Source organism: Quercus robur, chromosome 5, assembly GCF_932294415.1.
Source record: "Quercus robur chromosome 5, dhQueRobu3.1, whole genome shotgun sequence".
Lineage (NCBI taxonomy): Eukaryota > Viridiplantae > Streptophyta > Magnoliopsida > Fagales > Fagaceae > Quercus > Quercus robur.
In genome coordinates, this window is record NC_065538.1 from 69,927,317 (window position 1) to 69,948,465 (window position 21,149).

The following is a 21,149-nucleotide window of genomic DNA, read 5'->3' on the forward strand; positions in this document are numbered from 1 at the left end:
TCTGGATTGAATTACTACCTTTCAAGATTCTGAACAATGTAATCCAAGGTATATCTTATGAAATAGTTGTTGTACCACTGTAAGAATTATTATACTAATTTTCATTCTAAGTATAGAAATAATTGGTCATTTTAAGTGAATAAACATATGCATTTTTGTATATGTACAAAGGGACATTTGCTTATATTACACACAAACAAAAGCACATATTGATACATGAATTTCACTAAATATAAAGTCATAGATAATTCCTATACTGTGAAATTTTACAAGCCAGTACCCATCATTTCCTTACATACTCATGTCAATTAATTGTACATAAATCCTATTACATGAAGCAATCCCAATTTATACAGCATTTTCCAAAATTTGGTTGCTGCCACAATGCCACTTAATTCTCTAGAGCTGAATTTGATTATCTTCATTGCACCTACACATACTTTGCTCACTTGCACTTCATTCAATCTGAACATAAAATTAAGACAACATAAAAAAGATTTTAGCTAAGAACAACATAAAACTCAACCTTAAATGTTAGGACATATGTGAATCATGTTAGGAACATATGTCAATATAGAATTGACTAATCCTTTAAAAAAACGCACTTTACTTGTAATTGAGTAGATCTAGAATGTGTTTAATACTTCAAGGAACAAGGTTTCAAGATTAAGTGTTAAAGCCATGCAAGTCTGTCCAAGAAACAAGTAAAGAAATGCTAGATTTTAAAGTTCGACAGCTAGTATCTATTGAGATTTAAAAAGCTGCTGAAACCCGATGCTCGACAACTAGCTCAACAGATAAGCTATCTATCGAGGTTTATGAAAATCAGTTTTTCAGAACTGATTTCACTTCAATATGTGAATACATGTTTGGGCTTTCTTTTCTCACAACCCTAAACATATATAAAGATTGTTTTAAGAGCCGTCAAAGGTTGCACAAATGTGAAGCAAAGTTGTGTTCATGTAAATTGTGACCAAAGACAGAATTTGTTCTAGTTCATCTTTCTCTTGAAGAAGCTGCTGTGTTTGTACACCGAAGGATTTTGTAACAAGGAGTTTTGTGATCTTCATCTTGTGATGAACTAAAAAACTTTGCAGCCAACATCTTTCTCAAGTTGGTGAGTAAACCGCGTACTGGGATCTGCTCATCGAATTGGTTAATCACGTACTGGGAGCTATGCATTATAAGGAGAGATTGTCACTACAAAACAAGTCCAATTGGGTATTGGGGTAAGGGTTCAACTGTAGGTTGGTATAAAGTACTATGATTCCTATACTTATAACTAATTCTAGGAACATATATGATTCCTTTACATATAGAATGTGTTTGTGCTACCACGCATATTACATGTTAATTGAATTAATTAATTAACTTGGCTAATTAATTTGTTAATTCATCACAAGGGGTCAATACATTCTTGGTTTATCATTAAAAAAAACAAAAATAATGCTAAACTCTATATTAATTCCCAACGAAATTTAGTAACAAAAAAAACTGAATGGTCATAATTATTCCAAACTCAAAAAAGCTATCTACTGTAGCAACCACAAATGGTCCCAACTATTCCAAGCATTAACAAAAAAGAAACATTCAATTCAATTATTAGAGAGCTAACAATATCAACTGTAGGTTGGTATAAGGTACTGGGATTCCTTTACTTGTAATTGCTTGTTGTGATAATAGTGAATTCTCAGGAGTGGTAACCTTAATTTCACCGTGTCAATTTAATTTCCGCTACATTTAGTTATTTGGTGATTTGTTTGTGCTACCATGCGTATTGCATATTAATTTAATTAATTAATTAACTTGGCTAATTCATTTGTTAATTCATCACAAGTGGTCAATACATTCTTAGCCTATCATTAAGAAAAACAAAAATGATGCTAAACTCTATATTAATTCCCAATGAAATTTAGTAACAAAAAAACTGAATGGTCACAATTATTCCAAACTCAAAGAAGCTATCTACTATAGTAACTACAAATGGTCCTAACCATTCCAAGCATTAACAAAAAGAAACATTCAATTCAATTATTAGAGAGCCAACAATATTAACTATAGGTTGATATAAAGTACTGAGATTTCTTTACTTGTAACTGTTTGTTATGATAATAGTGAATTCTCGGGAGTGGTAACCTTAATTTCACCATGTCAATTTAATTTCCGTTGCATTTAATTATTTGGTGATTTGTTTGTGCTACCATGCATATTGCATGTTAATTGAATTAATTAATTAACTTGACTAATTAATTTGTTAATTCATCACAAGGGGTCAATACATTCTTGGCCTATCATTAAGAAAAACAAAAATGATGCTAAACTCTATATTAATTCCCAACGAAATTTAGTAAAAAAAAAAGCTGAATGGTCACAATTATTCCAAACTCAAAGAAGCTATCTACTGTAGTAACCACAAATGGTCCCAACTATTCCAAGCATTAATAAAAAGAAACATTCAATTCAATTATTAGAGAGTCAACAATATCATTAGAGAGCCAACAATATTAAGAAAACCTTGGATCATTATGAAAACAATCAAATGCATGAAGACACTATGCAATATTAACAGCCTCTAATTATGCAAATTGATCATATTATGCACAATGGTCCACATAATGCATGAATATATCTAGATACAGATGAGAAGGAAATGAAGTTGCATTTTCAATAATCTAATCTTGCATTACAATGTAATCATGAGCATACTGAGAACCAAGGGATTCCTAGTTTAATGCCACTTCTGCGACTTCAGAATTTGAAGGGAAAAAATCCTATCGCTGGACACAAAACCTTTGCCTTTTTTGAACATGGGGTCATCACAAAGCTTAGAAAACAAATAAGATCTGATCCTAGAGAGTAAATCCATCATATATAATATCAACATGGTTGAAATATTGCTGCTTTCATAGATGGGTTCACATACTTTGGCAGTCATAACAGCATCATTATCATTGATCAAAACTATTGCTGATCAGTAAGTCTCCAACATAGCACTTAATCAACATCATAATTTAAAAGGCAACATAAGAATTTATCTTTTTCAATAAAAAAATTTCTGGTCATGCTCAAAACAGATGGAATTTCAATACGTTGGTCACAAAGATCAAGTTAATTGCCAACCCCCTCACCCAAAAAACAAGTAAATAGCATACAACATCTGTCAATTAAAAGTTTAATTTCTACTTCATGTCTACTAATTAAACTTACAAAAGTTGCTTCCATAAGCAAACCACAAATTGCTGTTAGTTAAGGATAAGTTCAAGGCATTACCTGAGTTGCGTATGATGAGCTTTCAGCAAGGAACTTCAGAAACTCTTAATTCGTGGTGGTTACCTGTTTCACAGCGGACCAACCTTCAATTTCACATCTCAACACAAGCAGAGCTTTACAGTGGAAACTAACAGCCAATTAGGATTGCTGATCTGCTTTCAACAGGAACCATTAAGCCAATTGGGGTTGCCAATTTTAGGGGGTGGGTTTTCAATGTTTAGTGATTTGGGTTCACACACACATGACCATTTGAGACTTGAGGTTTTGGTCTCACTGTCACTGAGGGAATGAGGGGTGTCGTTACAATCTTGAAAACTGAAAAGGTTGGTAGGATTAAAAAAAATGCTAAATATTTATTTTTTTTGATTGAGATATACTTGAAACCTCTTCTTTGGATCGCAGGGAGTCCCTTTTCTTTTCAAATCTAATTTTGGAATAATGAAAAGAGGCCGTATAAAGATAATGGCAGAAATAATTTCAATTCAAAATTTCCTTAATAAAGAGACCTCGTCTTATAAATAATCGAAATTGCTACTGGAATGCTACTTGTGAAACAAATCAATTCCAATTGAGACTTTTCTTTGGTTCCACTATATTGAGACTAAGTCATAGAATCCAATAGGATTAAGAAATTAAACAATGTTACAGTCACAAACTATTTTATAACATTTTATTAGTTTTCGTTTAGGCTCACCATGAACATCACTTTTTCATTTACTAATAATCACTCACTACATCAACAATTTGTAAAAAAAGTTTGTATCTCTAGCATTACTCTTAAGAAATTGGGCAAATTACAACTTACTCACCTATGGTTTGACCGAAATTTAAGTTTCAAATTACAGGTATGCAACTTAAATTTCGGTCAAATTTTAGATGAGTAAAGTGTTAAATTTCAAATCATAGGTAGGCAATTTAAATTTCAATCAAACCACAAGTTGGTAAGTTGTAATTTGCCCTATAAAATTTGATGCTATGTAGTGGAACATCCACTTTCTAGAATCATTTGTCCAGAAAAATACTGAAAGATGGAGGGTCATAGGTGGGGTGCATATTTGTTTATGCATTAGAAACATGAGAGCCACATTTTATGGCAGAGTGAGTGTTTGTGAGCTGTGAGTGTCTCTCTCTTTATTATAAATTTATATTATATATGAGTGAGTGAGTGTCTGATAGGACATGTGAGTTATTATTATTATTTTTATAATGTTATTTGTGTTAATTGTGATGTGTGTGAATGTGTGTGTGTATAGTATAAATATAATATAACTTTATATAATTTAATAAATAAAATATAGAGGGTTTGTTATTTTTCTATCTATTGTTATCGTGTTATAATAACTTTTTGTAATAAAGTTAGTGATTTAACAAAAAAAAAAATAGTAAAGTTAGTGATTGTTCAAGTATTTAATTGGTTAAGTAGACACTTAGAATATTATTTATGTCTAGATGAATATGGTTGTGTGGATCAATTTAATACATTGCTAGTGGATTGAGTTTTGTTATTTAGTTTAAAATATTTTTATTAAAAAAAAATATAAAATAGATAATGACAATTGCATTAAAATAAAAATATTAATTGTACAATATTAATAAAATAAAATGGTCATAGCTACTCACATTGATAATGGATAATGACAACTGATAATGAACTATCTTATAATGATTTCAAAATTTGAAAACTCGTAAAAAGAAATTGTATAACTTTACGTATTTACGTGTTTTTGTGTGTAGATAACTTGATATATTCAAGTTCTTTTTTTAAAAAAATTTTGTTTAATTTAAGTTTATTATCTGGAAAAAAAAATTCCTAAAGCTGTCATTGTTCATACTATGATTATTGAAATTCTTAAAACAAGATGTTTCAAAAATCCAGCTTAATCATATGACTCAAGTGGGGGAATGTTAGAATTTTATGTAATGATTAATTGTTTTATTATATCAAAACTAAATTTTTGGTTGCTTGGTCTTTTTTTCGAATAAGTATTCACACTAACCAAACATGTCGTCCCAACCAAGCTAATTTAATCATATTTTTTGTTAGGAAATTTAGAGCCTGGTTGATAGAATTAACAAGTTTTAAACCTAAGTTGTTAATTAGATCTATTATGAATAATTCTTATTCAAACAAACAAACATCAATATCATGCACAACAGAATAGTAACTAGGACAAGATATGATGACCCAAGAAAACCAATGAAACAAACTAGTTTCATAGTAAAAAAACATGGGAGGAAACCTTCTCAAAAAGCTATCCACTATAATAAAGAGAAGTTTCAAATCTAGTATAAAACCTTTGTTCCTAGACTTTACAATCCCAATATGATGAACTTAGAGCAGAAACCTTCTACTGTTTCAGAACCTCTAAACTCTTCAATATATGAACTCTCCACCCACAATCACAATTAGAACCTCCAACTAATTTCAAAAACCTCTTGAAGGTTTTCCTTACAGTAGTAAGTTTGTGGTGGTTGCTATGACTTCAGCTTCTTCACCAATGGAATCTTAAAATCTACTTTAAAACTCTTTAGTTTGGCGAAATAGAGAAAACTTGGTTACAAAACCCTAGCCACATAAATAGAGTGTTTCTCTCTCTGAAAAGCCTCTAATAGATGGCTTATGATGTTCTTTAAATACCAGTTCAAATGGATCTCAAGCTTCAAATGAATAAGTTATGGGCTTTTTCGCATTACTGATTTTTGTTGATCTATCAAGCTTCTATCGAGAACAATCTCCATAGATTAAGCTGCTATCGAGCTTCTATCAAGGAGACAATATGTTTCTAGCTTTTATCGAGCTGCTATCGAGGTATATGCTGAAAATGTGTTTTTCTTGAGCAAATTGTGTATCTTCAACTTGGTCTTCAATTACAACTTTAAGACACATCAAAACTCAATAAAAGATACATAATTTGGCATGGTTTGACAATACCAAAACACATGAACCTAACAATTTCCCCCTTTATAAATCCATGACAAAACCTCAAGTACAAAAGTAAGCCCAATACATTATTAACCCAAATACAATGAATGAACCCATATTCAAACAAACTAACCTATCTAAAAACAACCAGTCCTAAGAAATCATAGCATGAACTAGGATTGACTGTTTTGATTGGCTCCATATTTGTCTTTCCTGAAAGCACTTAACAAACATGTTATGCGCACCATGTGAAAAATAATGATAGATAATAAACAAGTAAAGCTCAAGAATATGTATACCAAAAAAATGGGCACAAAACCCCAAAGTACATCATGCTCTCCCCCTAAGCAAATAAAACATAGCTCCCCCTTCCAAAGACGACATGTATTGCTCCTCCTAACATGTAGAATGTTCAAAAACCACATTTTCTCCCCCTTTTTGTTATGATTGACAGAGGGCACAAAAAGCTATAAAGCTTTACCAGGGAAACATAAAGATGATGAAAGGGGCACAAAGAAACCATGTACAAGCATGAATGTAATGAAACAAGATGCTATGGATATCAAGGGGACAACATATGCAAAATATGAATGACACACATATGGAATGCAAACAATTAAAACTCCCACTATGAAGAGCAAGGGTTGTAAAAACAACTTTCTCCCATTGAAAAGAATAAAACAATTATTGGAGAAAAACATTTTGAGGAAAAAAAAAAAAAGATTGTACATAGAATACCAATATTCTCTCTTTAATTTTATGCAAAGCTTGGCACTATGTAACCCATGTACCAATGCATATAAGCACTTCCAAACATGATCACCTAAGACTATACAATATAGTTCTCAATGAAATAAAAATTCAAGCATGCAAGGTGTTTTCATGTGATCAAGTGTCTTGTAAACTCACATCAACCTCAAGAGTAGAAAAAAGTTATGATAATAAGCATTACCAAAATTTCAAGGTTTTCAAGTCAATCAAAGAGTTAGAGCTTGAATCCTTTTTTTTTTTTTCACTTTTTCTCTCTATGCATATATATTCTCTCTCCTTTTTTTTTTTTTTTCATAGAGGTTTTCTTTGCATGTGAATATGATGTTTATCCACCTTATCTCTCCAAAGAAAATCTTTTTTCTTTTTCCAACCTATCTCTCCAATAGGCATTTAAACTTCCATGAGTGGCGGCTTTCATACTATTGAAATAGGCAATCCTCTCTATGAATAACACATCATGTAGCTTCACACTAAATCAGATGTAGCCCTTAACACTATCTTTTCAACATGTGTGAAAAATACAAAATTTGTTCAAGAGTCATATCAATGCTTGACTTAAAAACTCAAGGTTCTCAATGAATATTTATTCCATAAAATTAACCTACAAGAGAGTTTGATGAAGAGTAACAAGTGTGCATGTGCTAAAGTAGGAAAAAAAATAGTGCATACATGACTTTAATAAGGTCTAACAAAGGTATTAGAATAAGACATATCAATTATGAATTTGTTACCTTTATCAACCTTCTCAAATTGAGGCACAAAAACAGTCTTTAATCTAGAAGCTATGGAAGAGGAGGGGCCGAAGGAATCAACATATCCTACACCAGTCTTATCAAAACTCAGCTTTTGAGCACTCAAAACCTCATCAAGCTTTTCACTAAACATCCTTTCTATTTGAGTTCTAGCTTGACTAAGCTCAACCTCAAGATTCTTGACCTTCTCATCTAATGAGGTGTTCTCCACAACAAGAGTCTCAACTAACCTAGTCTCCTAGTTTGACTAACAGATCAGCTTTTTTGGTTTTTACCTCGTTAAGCTCTTTTCTACAGAGATGTGAAGTCTTTTCAGATTTTATATATTCAGTGCATAGTTTATTATAGGCTCCTTGAAGGGTGAACTTCTCGGGTACTTCATCATCAGAAGAATCCTAACAATCACTAACATTCTCCATAATCACCTAATCGGTTGTGGTAGCAAAAGCCTTATAATTACCACATTCATCCTCATACTCATCAGAAAGATCACTCTTAATATCACTTAAGGTGGCAACAAACACTTTACCTTTTGATTTCTTGGTCTTTTCCTTCATAAGGTAGTTTAGGCACTCTATCCTCATATGACCAAAACCTTTACACTCATGGCACTGGATGAGGGTTTTTCGCTCTTACCCTTCCTAAAAGAATCATATTTCTTAGGAGCTTTGTTCTTATCCTTTTTCCTATATTGGAAAAGCTTTCTAATCTTCTTAGCTATGAAAGTTAAGTCCCGATCCTCATCCTCATCTTCATCTTCATCTTAAGAGTCATCACTCTCCTCCTCTATATCCTTAAGAGCCATGCTCCTACTCTTTCCACCTTTTCCTATTTTACCTAATCTCATCTCATAGGTTTGAAGGTTTCCTACAAGCTTAGTCAAAGGAATTTTATCAATTTCCTTTGCCTCTTCAATAGCAGTGATCTTTGCATGGAATCTTTCAGGTAAGGATCTAAAGATTTTCTTAACAATTTTGGGTTCTACTATAGATTCTCCAAAATTAAAGGTAGAGTTCACAATATCCTTGAGTTTAGCATAGAACTCATCAAAGGTCTCATCCTCCTCCATCCTTTTTTTCTTCAAAACTGCTATTGAGTCTTTAAAGCTTAATAGTCTTCACTAGCTTAGTACCTTCGTAGATGGTCTTAAGAATGGTCCATGCTTCCTTAGCAATTTTCTTGGATGATATTTTCTTAAACTCCTCATTGGTCAAACCACTAAACAAAGCATTCAAATCCCTACCGTTGAAATTTGCAACTTTGATCTTGCCATCATCCCAAGTAGCAAGGGGGTCACTTAGTTTCTTCCATCCAACTTCAAAAGCCAACCATACTTTTTCATCAGGAACTTGCAAAAAAGCATTCATACGAACTTTCCAGTAATCATAGTTAGTACCATCAAACAAATGAAGAATCAAAAGAGATTGTCCATGATCCATGACAACAGGGGTCAAGAATCACACTCAGGAAATTAATCGAATCATAGTGTACCTGCTCTAATACCACTTGTTAGGAAATTTAGACCCCAGTTGATAGAATTAACAAATTTTAAACCCAAGTTGTTAATTAAATCTATTATGAATAATTCTTATTCAAACAAACAAACATCAATATCATGTCAATATCATGCACAATGGAATAGTAAATAAGACAAGATATGATGACTTAGAAAAACCAACAAAACAAACTAGTTTATAGTAAAAAACCTAGGAGGGAAACCTTCCCAAAAAGCAATCCATTATAATAAAGAAAAGTTTTAAATCTAGTACAAAACATTTGTTCTTAAACTCTACAATCTCAGTATATGAACTTACAACAAAAACCTTCTATTGCTTTAGAACCTCTAAACTCTTCAACTGATTTCAAGAACATCTTGAAGGTTTTCCTCACATTAGCAAGTCTGTGGTGGTTGCTATGACTTCAGCTTCTTCACCAATGGAATCTTCGGATCTATTTTAAAACTCTTTAGTTTGGTGAAATAGAGAAAACTTAGTTACAAAACCCTATTTGTATAAACGGAGTGTTTCTCTCTTTGAAAAACCTCTAATAGATGAATTATGATGTCTTTTAAATACCGGTTCTAATAGATCTCAATTCGGACTTCAAATGAATAAGTTATAGGCTTTTTCATGTTACTGATTTTTGCTAATCTGCGAAGCTCAATAGATTGAGAAGCTATCAAGCTTCTATCGAGGAAATAGTAAATTTCTAGCCTCTATCAAGCTGCTATCGAGGTACTTGGTGAAAAAGTGCTGAAAATGTGTTTTTTCTTGAGTTTTTCTTGAACAAACTTTGTATCTTCAACTTGGTCTTCAATTACAACTTTAAAACATATTAAAACTCAATAAAAGACACATAATTTGGCATGGTTTGACAATACCAAAATACGTGAACCTAACATTTTTAACTACCATAAAGTTTAACTTTGTTACAAATTCACGTTACTAAGCTCAGCTTGGTTGCTCGGTCTTTGATATACTTGTAAGCCTATCCAGCGTTTAATGATCATAAAGTTGATGGGGTACACCTTTGAGCACCATAACTACTTGGTTCAGATAAGGATAGAAGAAAAGTGTACATGATTTCTTTCGAATGTATTATCTTCTAGAGTCTATGATAAATTGCCCTGGCACTCTAGTTCTTGAATGGTTTTGAAAAGATGACCAGGCTCTCCACTCTCTCACTAATATTGGATTGTTCCTACCCATGAAATTAAAGAGGGCGGAGGGGATTGAAGACTTGAATCTCATCATTACTGATGAGTGGGTACGTAATTTAAATTTATATTGTATGCTTTATGCAAAACTCAATCCATGTAAAACAGTGTTCAAAACATCGATGCAGATGGCACTCAATTATTGGGTGGGAAGAGCACTTAATAAATTATAACATAGAGGGTAGAACTCAGAAAAAAGAGCAAAATAACCACATTAATTAACTACTGAAAATAGAAACACACATGATAAACATCAATACATCTTAGCCATCAACCTCAAAGCCTCTGAAGATTTTGAATTTTCCATTGCATTTTACAGCTATTAGGTACATCATGATCATAACTTGGCTAGGCTGACACTAATATCCTCATAAAAGATTTTCTTGAAAGAATCCATGTATTGTGTTTGCAAACGAAGTGCTATAATGAGAGATCCATCAGCAGTGTGACTTGGCATAATGAATGATTTACCATCCATGTTTAGCAACCCAGGACCCACGTATATAGGCTTTCCCCATCCAAAATCTGCATCGTAGAAAGGTAGACCTATCCAGCTGCCAAGAGAAATGTTAGGGTTCCCCAGGAAAGGTCCTTCCGAGTATCCTTGAATGTGAAAGCTAGACCTTAGCCCACTCACATCCTTCTGACTTGATATAAAATCAAGAGCAGATCTTACATACTCATCATCCATTCTCTCAATGGCTTCCCTTAGTTTCCCAGCAGAATAACTCAATGGCCTGGACAAGAGGTCTTCATAGAGACATATTGGTGTCACAGTAGCTGAAATTGCATTCCCAAAATATCTTTTAGGCAGAGATGGCTTTAACCGATTACGAATGTCAACTTCAAGGCGAGCTCTTGTTGATTGACTATTATGACTATCAACTGTACGTACCTTACATGCACATCTCCACATGTGGCCGGCAATGGCCTCATATCTAGAATAGGGCCTTATTGTTGTTACCCCGACGACGTCTTGATTGGCTCTCTTCTTTAGAACCTCCACTTGCTCCCTTGTAAGTTTTAACAAGGTCGCACTAGTTTCCTTCTTTCTCTCTTCATTCGCATCCGTCCTCCCAATCAATACCGGTGGCTTTGTGGTATATTCTATGTGATCAAAGCGTGGAGTCTTAACTGGTTCACTTGATCTCAAAACAGTTCGATCAAGAAATGGCATATCAACATCCTCCAGATCATATCCCCGAGACAACTTTGCCCATGAGTTGATGAAGTGAGTTGCAGATCGTCCATCAACCATGGTATGGGATATTGCCACTCCAACACAAAGGCCACCACAGCGAAATCTTGTCACTTGTACAAGCAACAATGGCCACTCCTCTATTGGAGTAGTATAATCAACCTTTGGTACAAGATCTCGCACTGCATCGGTTGGTGCAAAATCACCAAGTTCATCCAATTCTGCTTCAGAATAAGCTTCCAATAGTTGCACTCCCATGGCATTGCAATCAAGTTCTAGACAGCCACCTTCAATCCAGTGTAGCCGGCCAGCCAACGGGTAGAAGTGAATCAAAGCACGGCTTAGGGAATTTTTCATTGCCTCAAATGAAAATGGGATGGTGGTGTTGTTGGACTTGGTTCTGTAAATGTATATGAGTGGTGCATGAGTCCATTGCGCCACTTGATCAGTCTCAGGGAGCCGTAAAAGGCCACTTGGAGTTGGCTCGCTTGGAACCACTGTGGAAATAGACCTGATGCTTGTCATTTTTTTTTTTTTTTTTGGGTACTTCTTCAGATAAATCTGTCTACGCTTTGACTTCGGTGGTGCTTAGTGTTAAATATAGGATTTGCTTCAATTGTTTAGTCGAAGGTTAACACATTAGAAAGAATCATTTACTTCTGTAAAAAAAAACAAAAACAAAATCATTTGCTTCTTTTTTCTCCGTGGATTCTCAACCAAAAAAGCAAAAACTTGTCAGTGATAATAAGGTATATAGTCACATGCATATGCAGGGTCACATACAACCATGTCGGGAAATGAAATAAATTTATGTGCATGGAAACTAAAGTCCCGTTAGATAAACCAGTTTAAATATATGTTTTTAATTTTTAAATAATATTATATGTAATTTTATATAACTTTTCATTCACACATATTTTCAAAAAAACTAAAAATTATTATTACGTACCAAACAAACCCCAAGATCCTGTTTAATTTAAAACTCACTCATCACCCATTACTCAATCCTGCTCACTCAAACTCCTAACTCAATTCTTATAACCGTAACTCAAATAAACTCGTAACTCTGCTTGGCGGGTCGTTTGGGTGGGACATCTCAATGGGTTTTCCAATTCAAAAACTCAGCTTTATGTCATTCACTGGGTCTCACAAAAATTTATTGCAGAGCAGGTGTACAGAATGGCAATTTTGCCTACCCACGTTCTCTCTCTCTCTCTCTCTCTCTCCTCTTCACACCCTTTCCACAACAAAACACTCTCTGACCTCAGCAGCTTCTCCACTCTCTAACCAACACATTTTACACTTCATAAATTAATGAACTACGTTAAAACAGAGATCAGTGAATATATATTTGGGGTTAGAAATTACACTTCATAAATTAGACTTCATAAATATTTGTTAGAAAAATAAACTATAAAAGAGCCATTGTTGTACCTTGCAAGGGAGAGAAGCTGAAGGAATATAGAAGATCGGTGAATATGAAGCAGATCTGAAAAATAAACCAACAACAAAGGGTAAAAAATATTTGTTAGCAATTTCCTTATGTGAGGTAGTAGAGAGAGATATGATCAAACTTATAAAATAAGAACCAGCTTCGGCAAAGAAAATAATATAAAACCTTGCCCAGATGCGTGAAGAACAGAGTAATATGAGCAAACTCTTCTCACCTTTCGGTACAAGAACAGAGCAATATGTGATAGTGAAGAGAAGAAATGAGAGTCAATGAGATGATTGCATTAAAGCTGAAATTGGAATAGTGTATGCGACTGTTGGCCCCATAAGTTCTCTGCACTTGCTCTGCTGGGACTTGACTTTCGGCTGAGACCCTCTTGGCTTTGGTTAATTACAGCTTTGCCACCATCACCCATATCTAATGATTTATATACAAGCAAACAAGTACAAATGGTGTGGGTCTGACTTAAGGTGAGTGATAAACGATGAGAATTGACTAATGATCTATGAAAATTGGACAAACTAAACCTGGTAGCTCCAAAGGTGATTTGGTCTTAGGGGGCAGGTGTGACAAATACTTGTCATTTAGCCACTATGATTTGGTCTTTCTCTTTTTTATTTATATTTAATTACCATTCTTGAAATATGAAACGAATTATTATTTTTTTATACTTCATTTTTTTTTTTAAAGAATTAACGTCAAGCACCTTTTTTTTTTTTTTTTTTTTTTCGTGTATTTTCAAAACTTTCAAAATTAATTACTAGCCCCATAATTACCCAGAATTGGTCATGATGAAAGGCTCCCAGAAGTACTTCCGGTCCGGCCCATGGAATGGCCATTTTTTCAGTGGTATGGCGGAGTTAAAGGACATCCCGCTTTACAACTTCAAGTTTGTCTCCAAGAAGGACGAGGTATACTTCATGTTCGAAATGATTGACAAATCTGCAATCACAAGAACAGTTTTGAATCAATCACAATCACAGTATCAGCGCTATGTGTGGGTTGAAGAAAAAAAAGAATGGAGCATGTTCTTGAATTTGCGAAAAGACAAATGCGACACTTATAATTTATGTGGTCCTTATGGAAATTGTATCATGGGTGAGTCACGTGTCTGTCAATGTGTAGACGTCGAAGGATTCAAGCCTAAATCACGACAAACATGGAACCCAGAAGAGTGGTATAAGGGATGTGTACGCAGAACGCAATTGAGCTGCCAGGATAAAGAGAAAATTCGGTTTGTTAAATTGGCTGGTCTCAAAATGCCCGATACCATGCATTCTTGGTTGAACAAAAGTGTGAATCTTAAGTGTATCCATGCATGAGTATGGAGTTACAAGTTAGTATATATATAGACAAAATTAAGAGAAAATTCAATTAGATTTCAAATTGCATTTCAATTAGACTCTAATTTTGCACCACATATTCTATCTAAATTTATTTTTTAAAATTTTTGTGCTAAGTGAATTAATTTTGTGCCAATATTTTTGTTCCTATGAACAACAATTGATAAATAAATAATCTTCAAATAAGCATTTTAATAATAACATTTCATGAGTTTTTAGATGGCGGAGTTGAGGCATGGAGTACTATGTCATCATCTTGAGAAAATACATGTCATCTACAAGATTTTTGGAGAAGTAGACTAACAACATTGTGCGTTCCCACCCCCAAGATACAACTACCTAGCCACCCTTGTGTCTATTATAGTGGTATTACCCTTGTGGTGCAGCACAAGCAATGAGCCTCAACTAAATTACGTATACATTCAAAATTAGTATGTTTTACGGTTTCTACCATACATTGTGTCTGTTCGTAGATTGGGATTGCTTTATTGATTTCCAATCTGATTAAAATAAGATTTTCGACCCTGGAAATCTTGCAATGGATGATTCCCCAATAAGTGATGGCTATCCCAGAATCTCATTAACATAACCCCACATAACCTTCGCTCCTTCTCTATAAACATGGGGGAAGATCATCAGAGAGAATCAAACGACTTATCCAATTTCAAGTATAAGTTAACATCATGATATACATTAACTAGAGAATTACAAAAATTTGGGTTCAATAAATATAAAAGTAACGCTACGTTCATAACATTTTTATAATAATTTCATGAGAAATTCTTTTCATGACAAATTCTAAGTAATAAGCTGTTATTGATTCTAATTTGGGCCCAATACTAACACTTTTTTATCTACTAGTAACAACTTGTCACATAAGAGTTATTATGAAAATGTTGTAGATGTAACATTACCCCAAAAACAATTCTGGCCCGCTAAACATAATCCATAATCCCTTTTAAAAAAAAATAGTAAAAAAAGCTCAAATGACAACAACAAAATTAGATAACAGCAAAACAAACCCAAACAACAACAAGTAAACAAATTATTCAACAAAAGCCTCTTCAAAACAAAAAATTAAAGTCCCTAATCATTCAAATTTCTAACTTGTTGTACTCATTACACAAATAATTCCTAATTTCATTATTCCTAAAAAAAACAACTTTGCAATAAAAAAACTTTGCTCTCCTCTACAATTTGGTTCACAGTTGTAACAATAAGTATCATCAATTGCTCTCTCTCTCTCTCTCTCTCTCCATATTTTTCTCTATCATCATTTCAAACTCTCTCTCACTTTATTACCCCTATCTCAATATTCTCAATTTTCACTTTATCTCTTCTCAGTGCCTTTTTTTCTTTTTCTTTTTCTTTTTGCTAATAGATGGACATCGTAATACTTCAAGCACTTTCATTTTTTTTTTTTACATTGATGTATTCAAGTTTTTTCTTTATGAGATTTTGTATAATTTTAAGTTTCTTAATGACCAGTAGGTTCCATATAGTTTAACTGGTAAAGTTTCTGATGGTTAGGTACGAATTCTAGAGTTCAATTCCTGCTTACACTAAAAATCAATTGGTGTCTTTGACTGATGATAAAAAGCTATAATTAGGAGCGAACATCATACATTGAAACTATCTATAAAAAAAAAGGTTCTTAATGACCACCCTAAAAAAAAAAAATCATAAAACCATCACTAATATTGTGCAATGACGAGATTGACAACCCACAAAAAACCTAACCACATTATGCAAATCCCAATTCCCACCTAAGGCAACCCCCAAAGAAAAATCGATAAAACCCAATCCATTGTATCCAAACATTGATTACAGTGGCATTCAAACCTAGCCCAACCATAGTGAGTAGAACCTATCCCTAACATCAAATTATTGTCACTCTACTAACAAAATCCAACAATTATTGTCACTCTTCCAATACACCACTATTGGTTATACTACTTTTTGATATTAAACAATACCCAAGAATCCAAATTGAATCATAACCATCAATTGAAAGTTTGAAACAATCCGGATGTTCTCTCTAGATGAATTTTCTTTTATGATGACATGTTTAACGATGTCAATCTTGTTTAATTAAGGGCATCATAATACATCTAAAAACAAAACATAAAATATGTTGTGAGAAGATCATCATGTGACCTTAATATTTAAACTAAATATACGAAAGTCAATGTAGAAATTGTATTGCGAACTAAATTGAAAGGAGACTGGCCTATTGCACTTGCCTTTAAATTTGTGTTCGCATTGACAATTTTGAAAGAAATTGTCAATATAATTTTGAACACTGAAAACAGTGGATTTGGATTTTGGATTTGAGTCGTTACAATCTTGAAAACTGAAGAGGTTGGTAGGATTAAAAAAAAAATGCTAAATATTTAATTTTTTTGATTGAGATTATACTTGAAACCTCTTCTTTGGAACCCCTACCCCTCGCAAGGAGTCCCTTTTCTTTTCAAATCTAATTTTGGAATAATGAAAAGAGGCAGTATAAAGATAATGGCAGAAATGATTTCAATTGAAAATTTCCTAAACAAAGAGACCTTTTCTTATGAATAATCGAGGTTGCTACTGGAATGCTACTTGTGAAACAAATCAATTCCTATTGAGACTTTTCTTCCGTTCCACTATATTGAGACTGGGTCATAGAATTCAATAGCATTAAGAAATTAAGCAATGCTACAGCCACAAACTATTTTATAATATTTTATTAGTTTTCATTTAGGCCTACTATTAACATCACTTTTTCATTTACTAATAATCACTCACTACATCAACAGTTTGTAAAAAAACTAGTCGCTAACCCGTGCGATGCACGGGATAGTTAAACAAAATTTATACACATTCACTTTTATTGGTACAATCATTTGAAAATAATTCTAACTAATACCTAAATGTAAGAGACACATTGATTTACTATTTAAAGTAGCCTTCTGAAAAATTTACACATATTATGCAACTGAGCCTTAATATCTCATCAACAATAAAAACATGGAAATTCAAAACATGGAAAGAAAATAAAAATTACAATAATTAATTCTATTATCTTTCATGCTATACTTTGTAATTGTACGGAATTAAGTTAACTCAATTTAAGTAGTTGTAATAAAATTGGCTTCTACTATTCTCTATTCTATAGAGATATGAACATATTGGATTTCTCAAACAATTACCGGTATTGTAATAAAATGATTTATTATTGAAAATAAGAAACAAAGAAAATCTGTCTATAGCTTAAGAAACACAATATACTAAAATTAAAGAGATAAAATTTTTGGAGGACAAAATATTATAGATAATTTTAGAAACAGATTATACACTTAAAAGAGTTAGTAATTTATAGCACTTATCCCCCACTATTAGTATACAGACACCAAGTGCGGTCGTCGTAACCCTTTGAAAGAACCTTCCCCAATTGGACCCTATCAAAAAAAAAAAACACCCAATTAACAAAATTGATCCAAAAGGGTCTAAAAAGCACACAAAATCAATTCAAAAAACAAAAATATGAGACAAAGTAATTACTTTCCGCTGCCAATGAAATTGTCTTTTGTATTGCTATTCCAAATTGCAACACTTATCTCTCTAAGGCTTTCAATTATGCAACCAATACTATGACTCACCATGCACTCGATATACAGATTTTTTTTGTATGCATATATCCGTTTAAAGGAAAAAAAGAAAAATCAATCAGTATATTTTTTGTGATTGTGCAAACCTTGTTGGCCCACTTGAGTCCACATGCATTACACAAAGTCCTCGGACCAGCTGGCCCACGACGCATCATCGGAGTAGACTTTGAACTAATTCCACAGTGTGTACATCTGCACAGAGCATTGGGCAAGGATTTACGAAAAGAGAACATATAACGTTGTATTTATAAACAATCTATACACACACACAAAACAAAATCAGCATAACTCACTATTAATCTATATAAGCCTCAAAAATATAAAGAGAAATTAAAGGGGTTGAATTTTTACGTTTGGAGAGAGAGAGTTTGCAGAAACTGTAGCTTTATATTTTTTAACTTGAGAGAGGGATAAGGTTGCTAGGGTTTTGAGGTGTTATAATGTTTTTATTTTTTAAATATTGTGCTGACGTGGAAAATTGTGGTGCCAGCAGAGGCTTCGGTTTTATATATATATATATATATATATATATATATATATATAGATTTGTAAGAAAGTTTGTATCTCTAGTATTACTCTAATTGGACGAATTACAACTTATCTAACTATCGCTTGGCCAAAATTTAAGTTGTCTACCTGTGATTTGAAATTTGCCATTCTACCTACCTGAGATTAGCTTAATTAAAGTTTTGTAATCCACATATGTTAAAAACAGGTTTAAATATGTAATTTTGCTCCACTTTTATGTCTCTCTCCTCTAAAAAAAAAAAAAATACAATATCAAATAAGATCAAAAAGAATCCAGCGGAACATTTGCATAATAGGATTTCAAATTACAGGAATGCAACTTAAATTTTAGTTAAACTTCAGGTAGATAAAGACAGCCACAAACTATTTTATAATATTTTATTAGTTTTCATTTAGGCCTACTATTAACATCACTTTTTCATTTACTAATAATCACTCACTACATCAACAGTTTGTAAAAAAATTTGTAAGAAAGTTTGTATCTCTAGTATTACTCTAATTGGACGAATTACAACTTATCTAACTATCGCTTGGCCAAAATTTAAGTTGTCTACCTGTGATTTGAAATTTGCCATTCTACCCACCTGAGATTAGCTTAATTAAAGTTTTGTAATCCACATATGTTAAAAACGGGTTTAAATACGTAATTTTTCTCCACTTTTATGTCTCTCTCCTCTAAAAAAAAAAAAAAACAATATCAAATAAGATCAAAAAGAATCCAGCGGAACATTTGCATAATAGGATTTCAAATTACAGGTATGCAACTTAAATTTTAGTTAAACTTCAGGTAGATAAAGTGTTAAATTTCAAATCATAAGTAGACAACTTAAATTTTAATCAAACCACAAGTTAATAAGTTATAATTTGCCCTAAGAAATTTGATGCTATGTAGTGGAAAATCCACTTTCTAGAATCTTTTGTCCAAAAAAATACTGAAAGATGGAGGGCCAGAGGTGGGGTACAGATTTGTGTGCGCATTAGAAACATGAGAGCCACATTTTATGGCCAAGTGAGTGTTTGTGAGTTGTGAGTGACTCTCTCTTTATTATAGATTTATATTATATATGAGTGAGTGAGTGTCTGATAGTACCTATGAGTTATTTTATTTTATTTTTTTTATAATGTTATTTTTGTTAATTGTGATGTGTGTGAATGTGTGCGTGCATAGTATAAATATAATGGACAGAACTTAGGTACAATACTTTAGGTGCTGTTCCTTAAGTTCCCTTTTTAAGATTCTTCCATGTGGATTTTTTCTCATGAGAATGAAGTGTATTTTTTAGGTAAGTGTACACTACCTAAGTACTATACCTAAGTCTTACTCAAATATAATATAACTTTATATAATTTAATAATTGAAATATAGAGAGTTTGTTATTTTTCTGTCTATTGTGTGTTATAATAATTTTTTGTAATAAAGTTAGTGATTTAACAAAACAAATAGTAAAGTTAGTGATTGTTCAAGTATTTGATTGGTTAAGTAAACACTTAGTGTATTATTTATGTTTAGATGAATATGGTTGCGTGGATCAATTTAATACAGTGCTAGTGGATTGAGTTTTGTCATTTAGTTTAAAATATTTTTATAAAAAACAATATAAAATAGATAATGACAACTGCATTAAAATAAAAATATTAATTGTACAATATTAAAGAAATAAAATGGTCACAGCTACCCACATTGACAATAGATAATAACAACTAATATTGAACTATCTTATAATGATTTCAAAATTTAAAAACTCGTAAAAAGAAATTATAAAACTTTATGTATTTACATGTTTTTGTGCGTCAATAACTCGATATATTCAATTTTTTTTATTATTAAATTTGTTTAATATAAGTTTATTATCTGGAAAAAAAAAATCCTAAAGTTGCCATTGCTCAGACTATGATTATTGAAATTCTTAAGATATTTCGAAATTCCAACTTAATCATATGACTCAAGTGGGGGAATGTTAGAATTTTATTTAATGATTAATTGTTTTATTATGTCGAAACTAAATTGTTGGTTGCTTGGTCTTTTTATTGAATAAGTATTCACACTAACCCAAAACGTGGTCCCAACCAAGCTAATTTAATCATATTTTTAACTACCTTTGTAAGGTTGAATTTAATCAATCATCTTGTTGGCTTTATTCCGTACCAAATTTACTTGTATTTCAGTATTTAGTAATCCTGTATTTAGGTGAGTTTGTTGTAAGGGTAGTAAGTGAGATAGAGTGTTGAAATGCTCAAGAGTGTGCAAGAAAATAGAGACTCGTGACTTGATCTCGCGGGTGACTTGCGGCTTCAGGCCGCCAGAAGCAGCACACGTGCCAAGCATACCAGAAGTTGAAGCGTCATGCTAGTTGGAGCACTACAGGACAAAATAGGACAACTGGTCATTCAGTTACCTCGCGGCTGGAACTCGCGACTCAGTCAAACCACAAGGCCAAGCCGCGAGCCACCCCTGTTTTGAAAAACCTGACTCTTCACATTCATTCTTACCCCAGTATAAATACCTCTTATACCCACAAATAAAAAAGAGCTTCCAGAGAGAATTTTG

The 21,149-nt window shown here is 32.7% G+C and overlaps 1 protein-coding gene and 1 long non-coding RNA gene across 3 annotated transcripts; both read right to left on the minus strand.

Moving 5' to 3' along the window:
• Positions 1-201: 201 nt before the first annotated feature.
• Positions 202-3,698, minus strand: LOC126726877 (uncharacterized). The gene is made up of 2 exons (XR_007656089.1): positions 3,271-3,698; positions 202-465 (listed from the first exon to the last, which is right to left on the minus strand). It is a non-coding gene; the product is annotated as an uncharacterized LOC126726877 (long non-coding RNA).
• A 6,897-nt stretch (positions 3,699-10,595) lies between these two features.
• Positions 10,596-13,501, minus strand: LOC126726878 (spermidine hydroxycinnamoyl transferase-like). Of its 2 annotated transcripts, none has more exons than XM_050432282.1 (3): positions 13,298-13,501; positions 13,065-13,119; positions 10,596-12,289 (listed from the first exon to the last, which is right to left on the minus strand). In XM_050432282.1, exon 3 carries the CDS (start codon positions 12,153-12,155, stop codon positions 10,770-10,772), a length of 1,386 nt encoding a protein of 461 aa, XP_050288239.1. In that variant the 5' UTR covers positions 12,156-12,289; positions 13,065-13,119; positions 13,298-13,501; the 3' UTR covers positions 10,596-10,769. The 2 variants fall into 2 exon arrangements, with proteins under 2 accessions (XP_050288239.1, XP_050288240.1); XM_050432283.1 differs by having other exon boundaries at positions 13,249-13,501.
• Between the last annotated feature and the right edge of the window lie 7,648 nt (positions 13,502-21,149).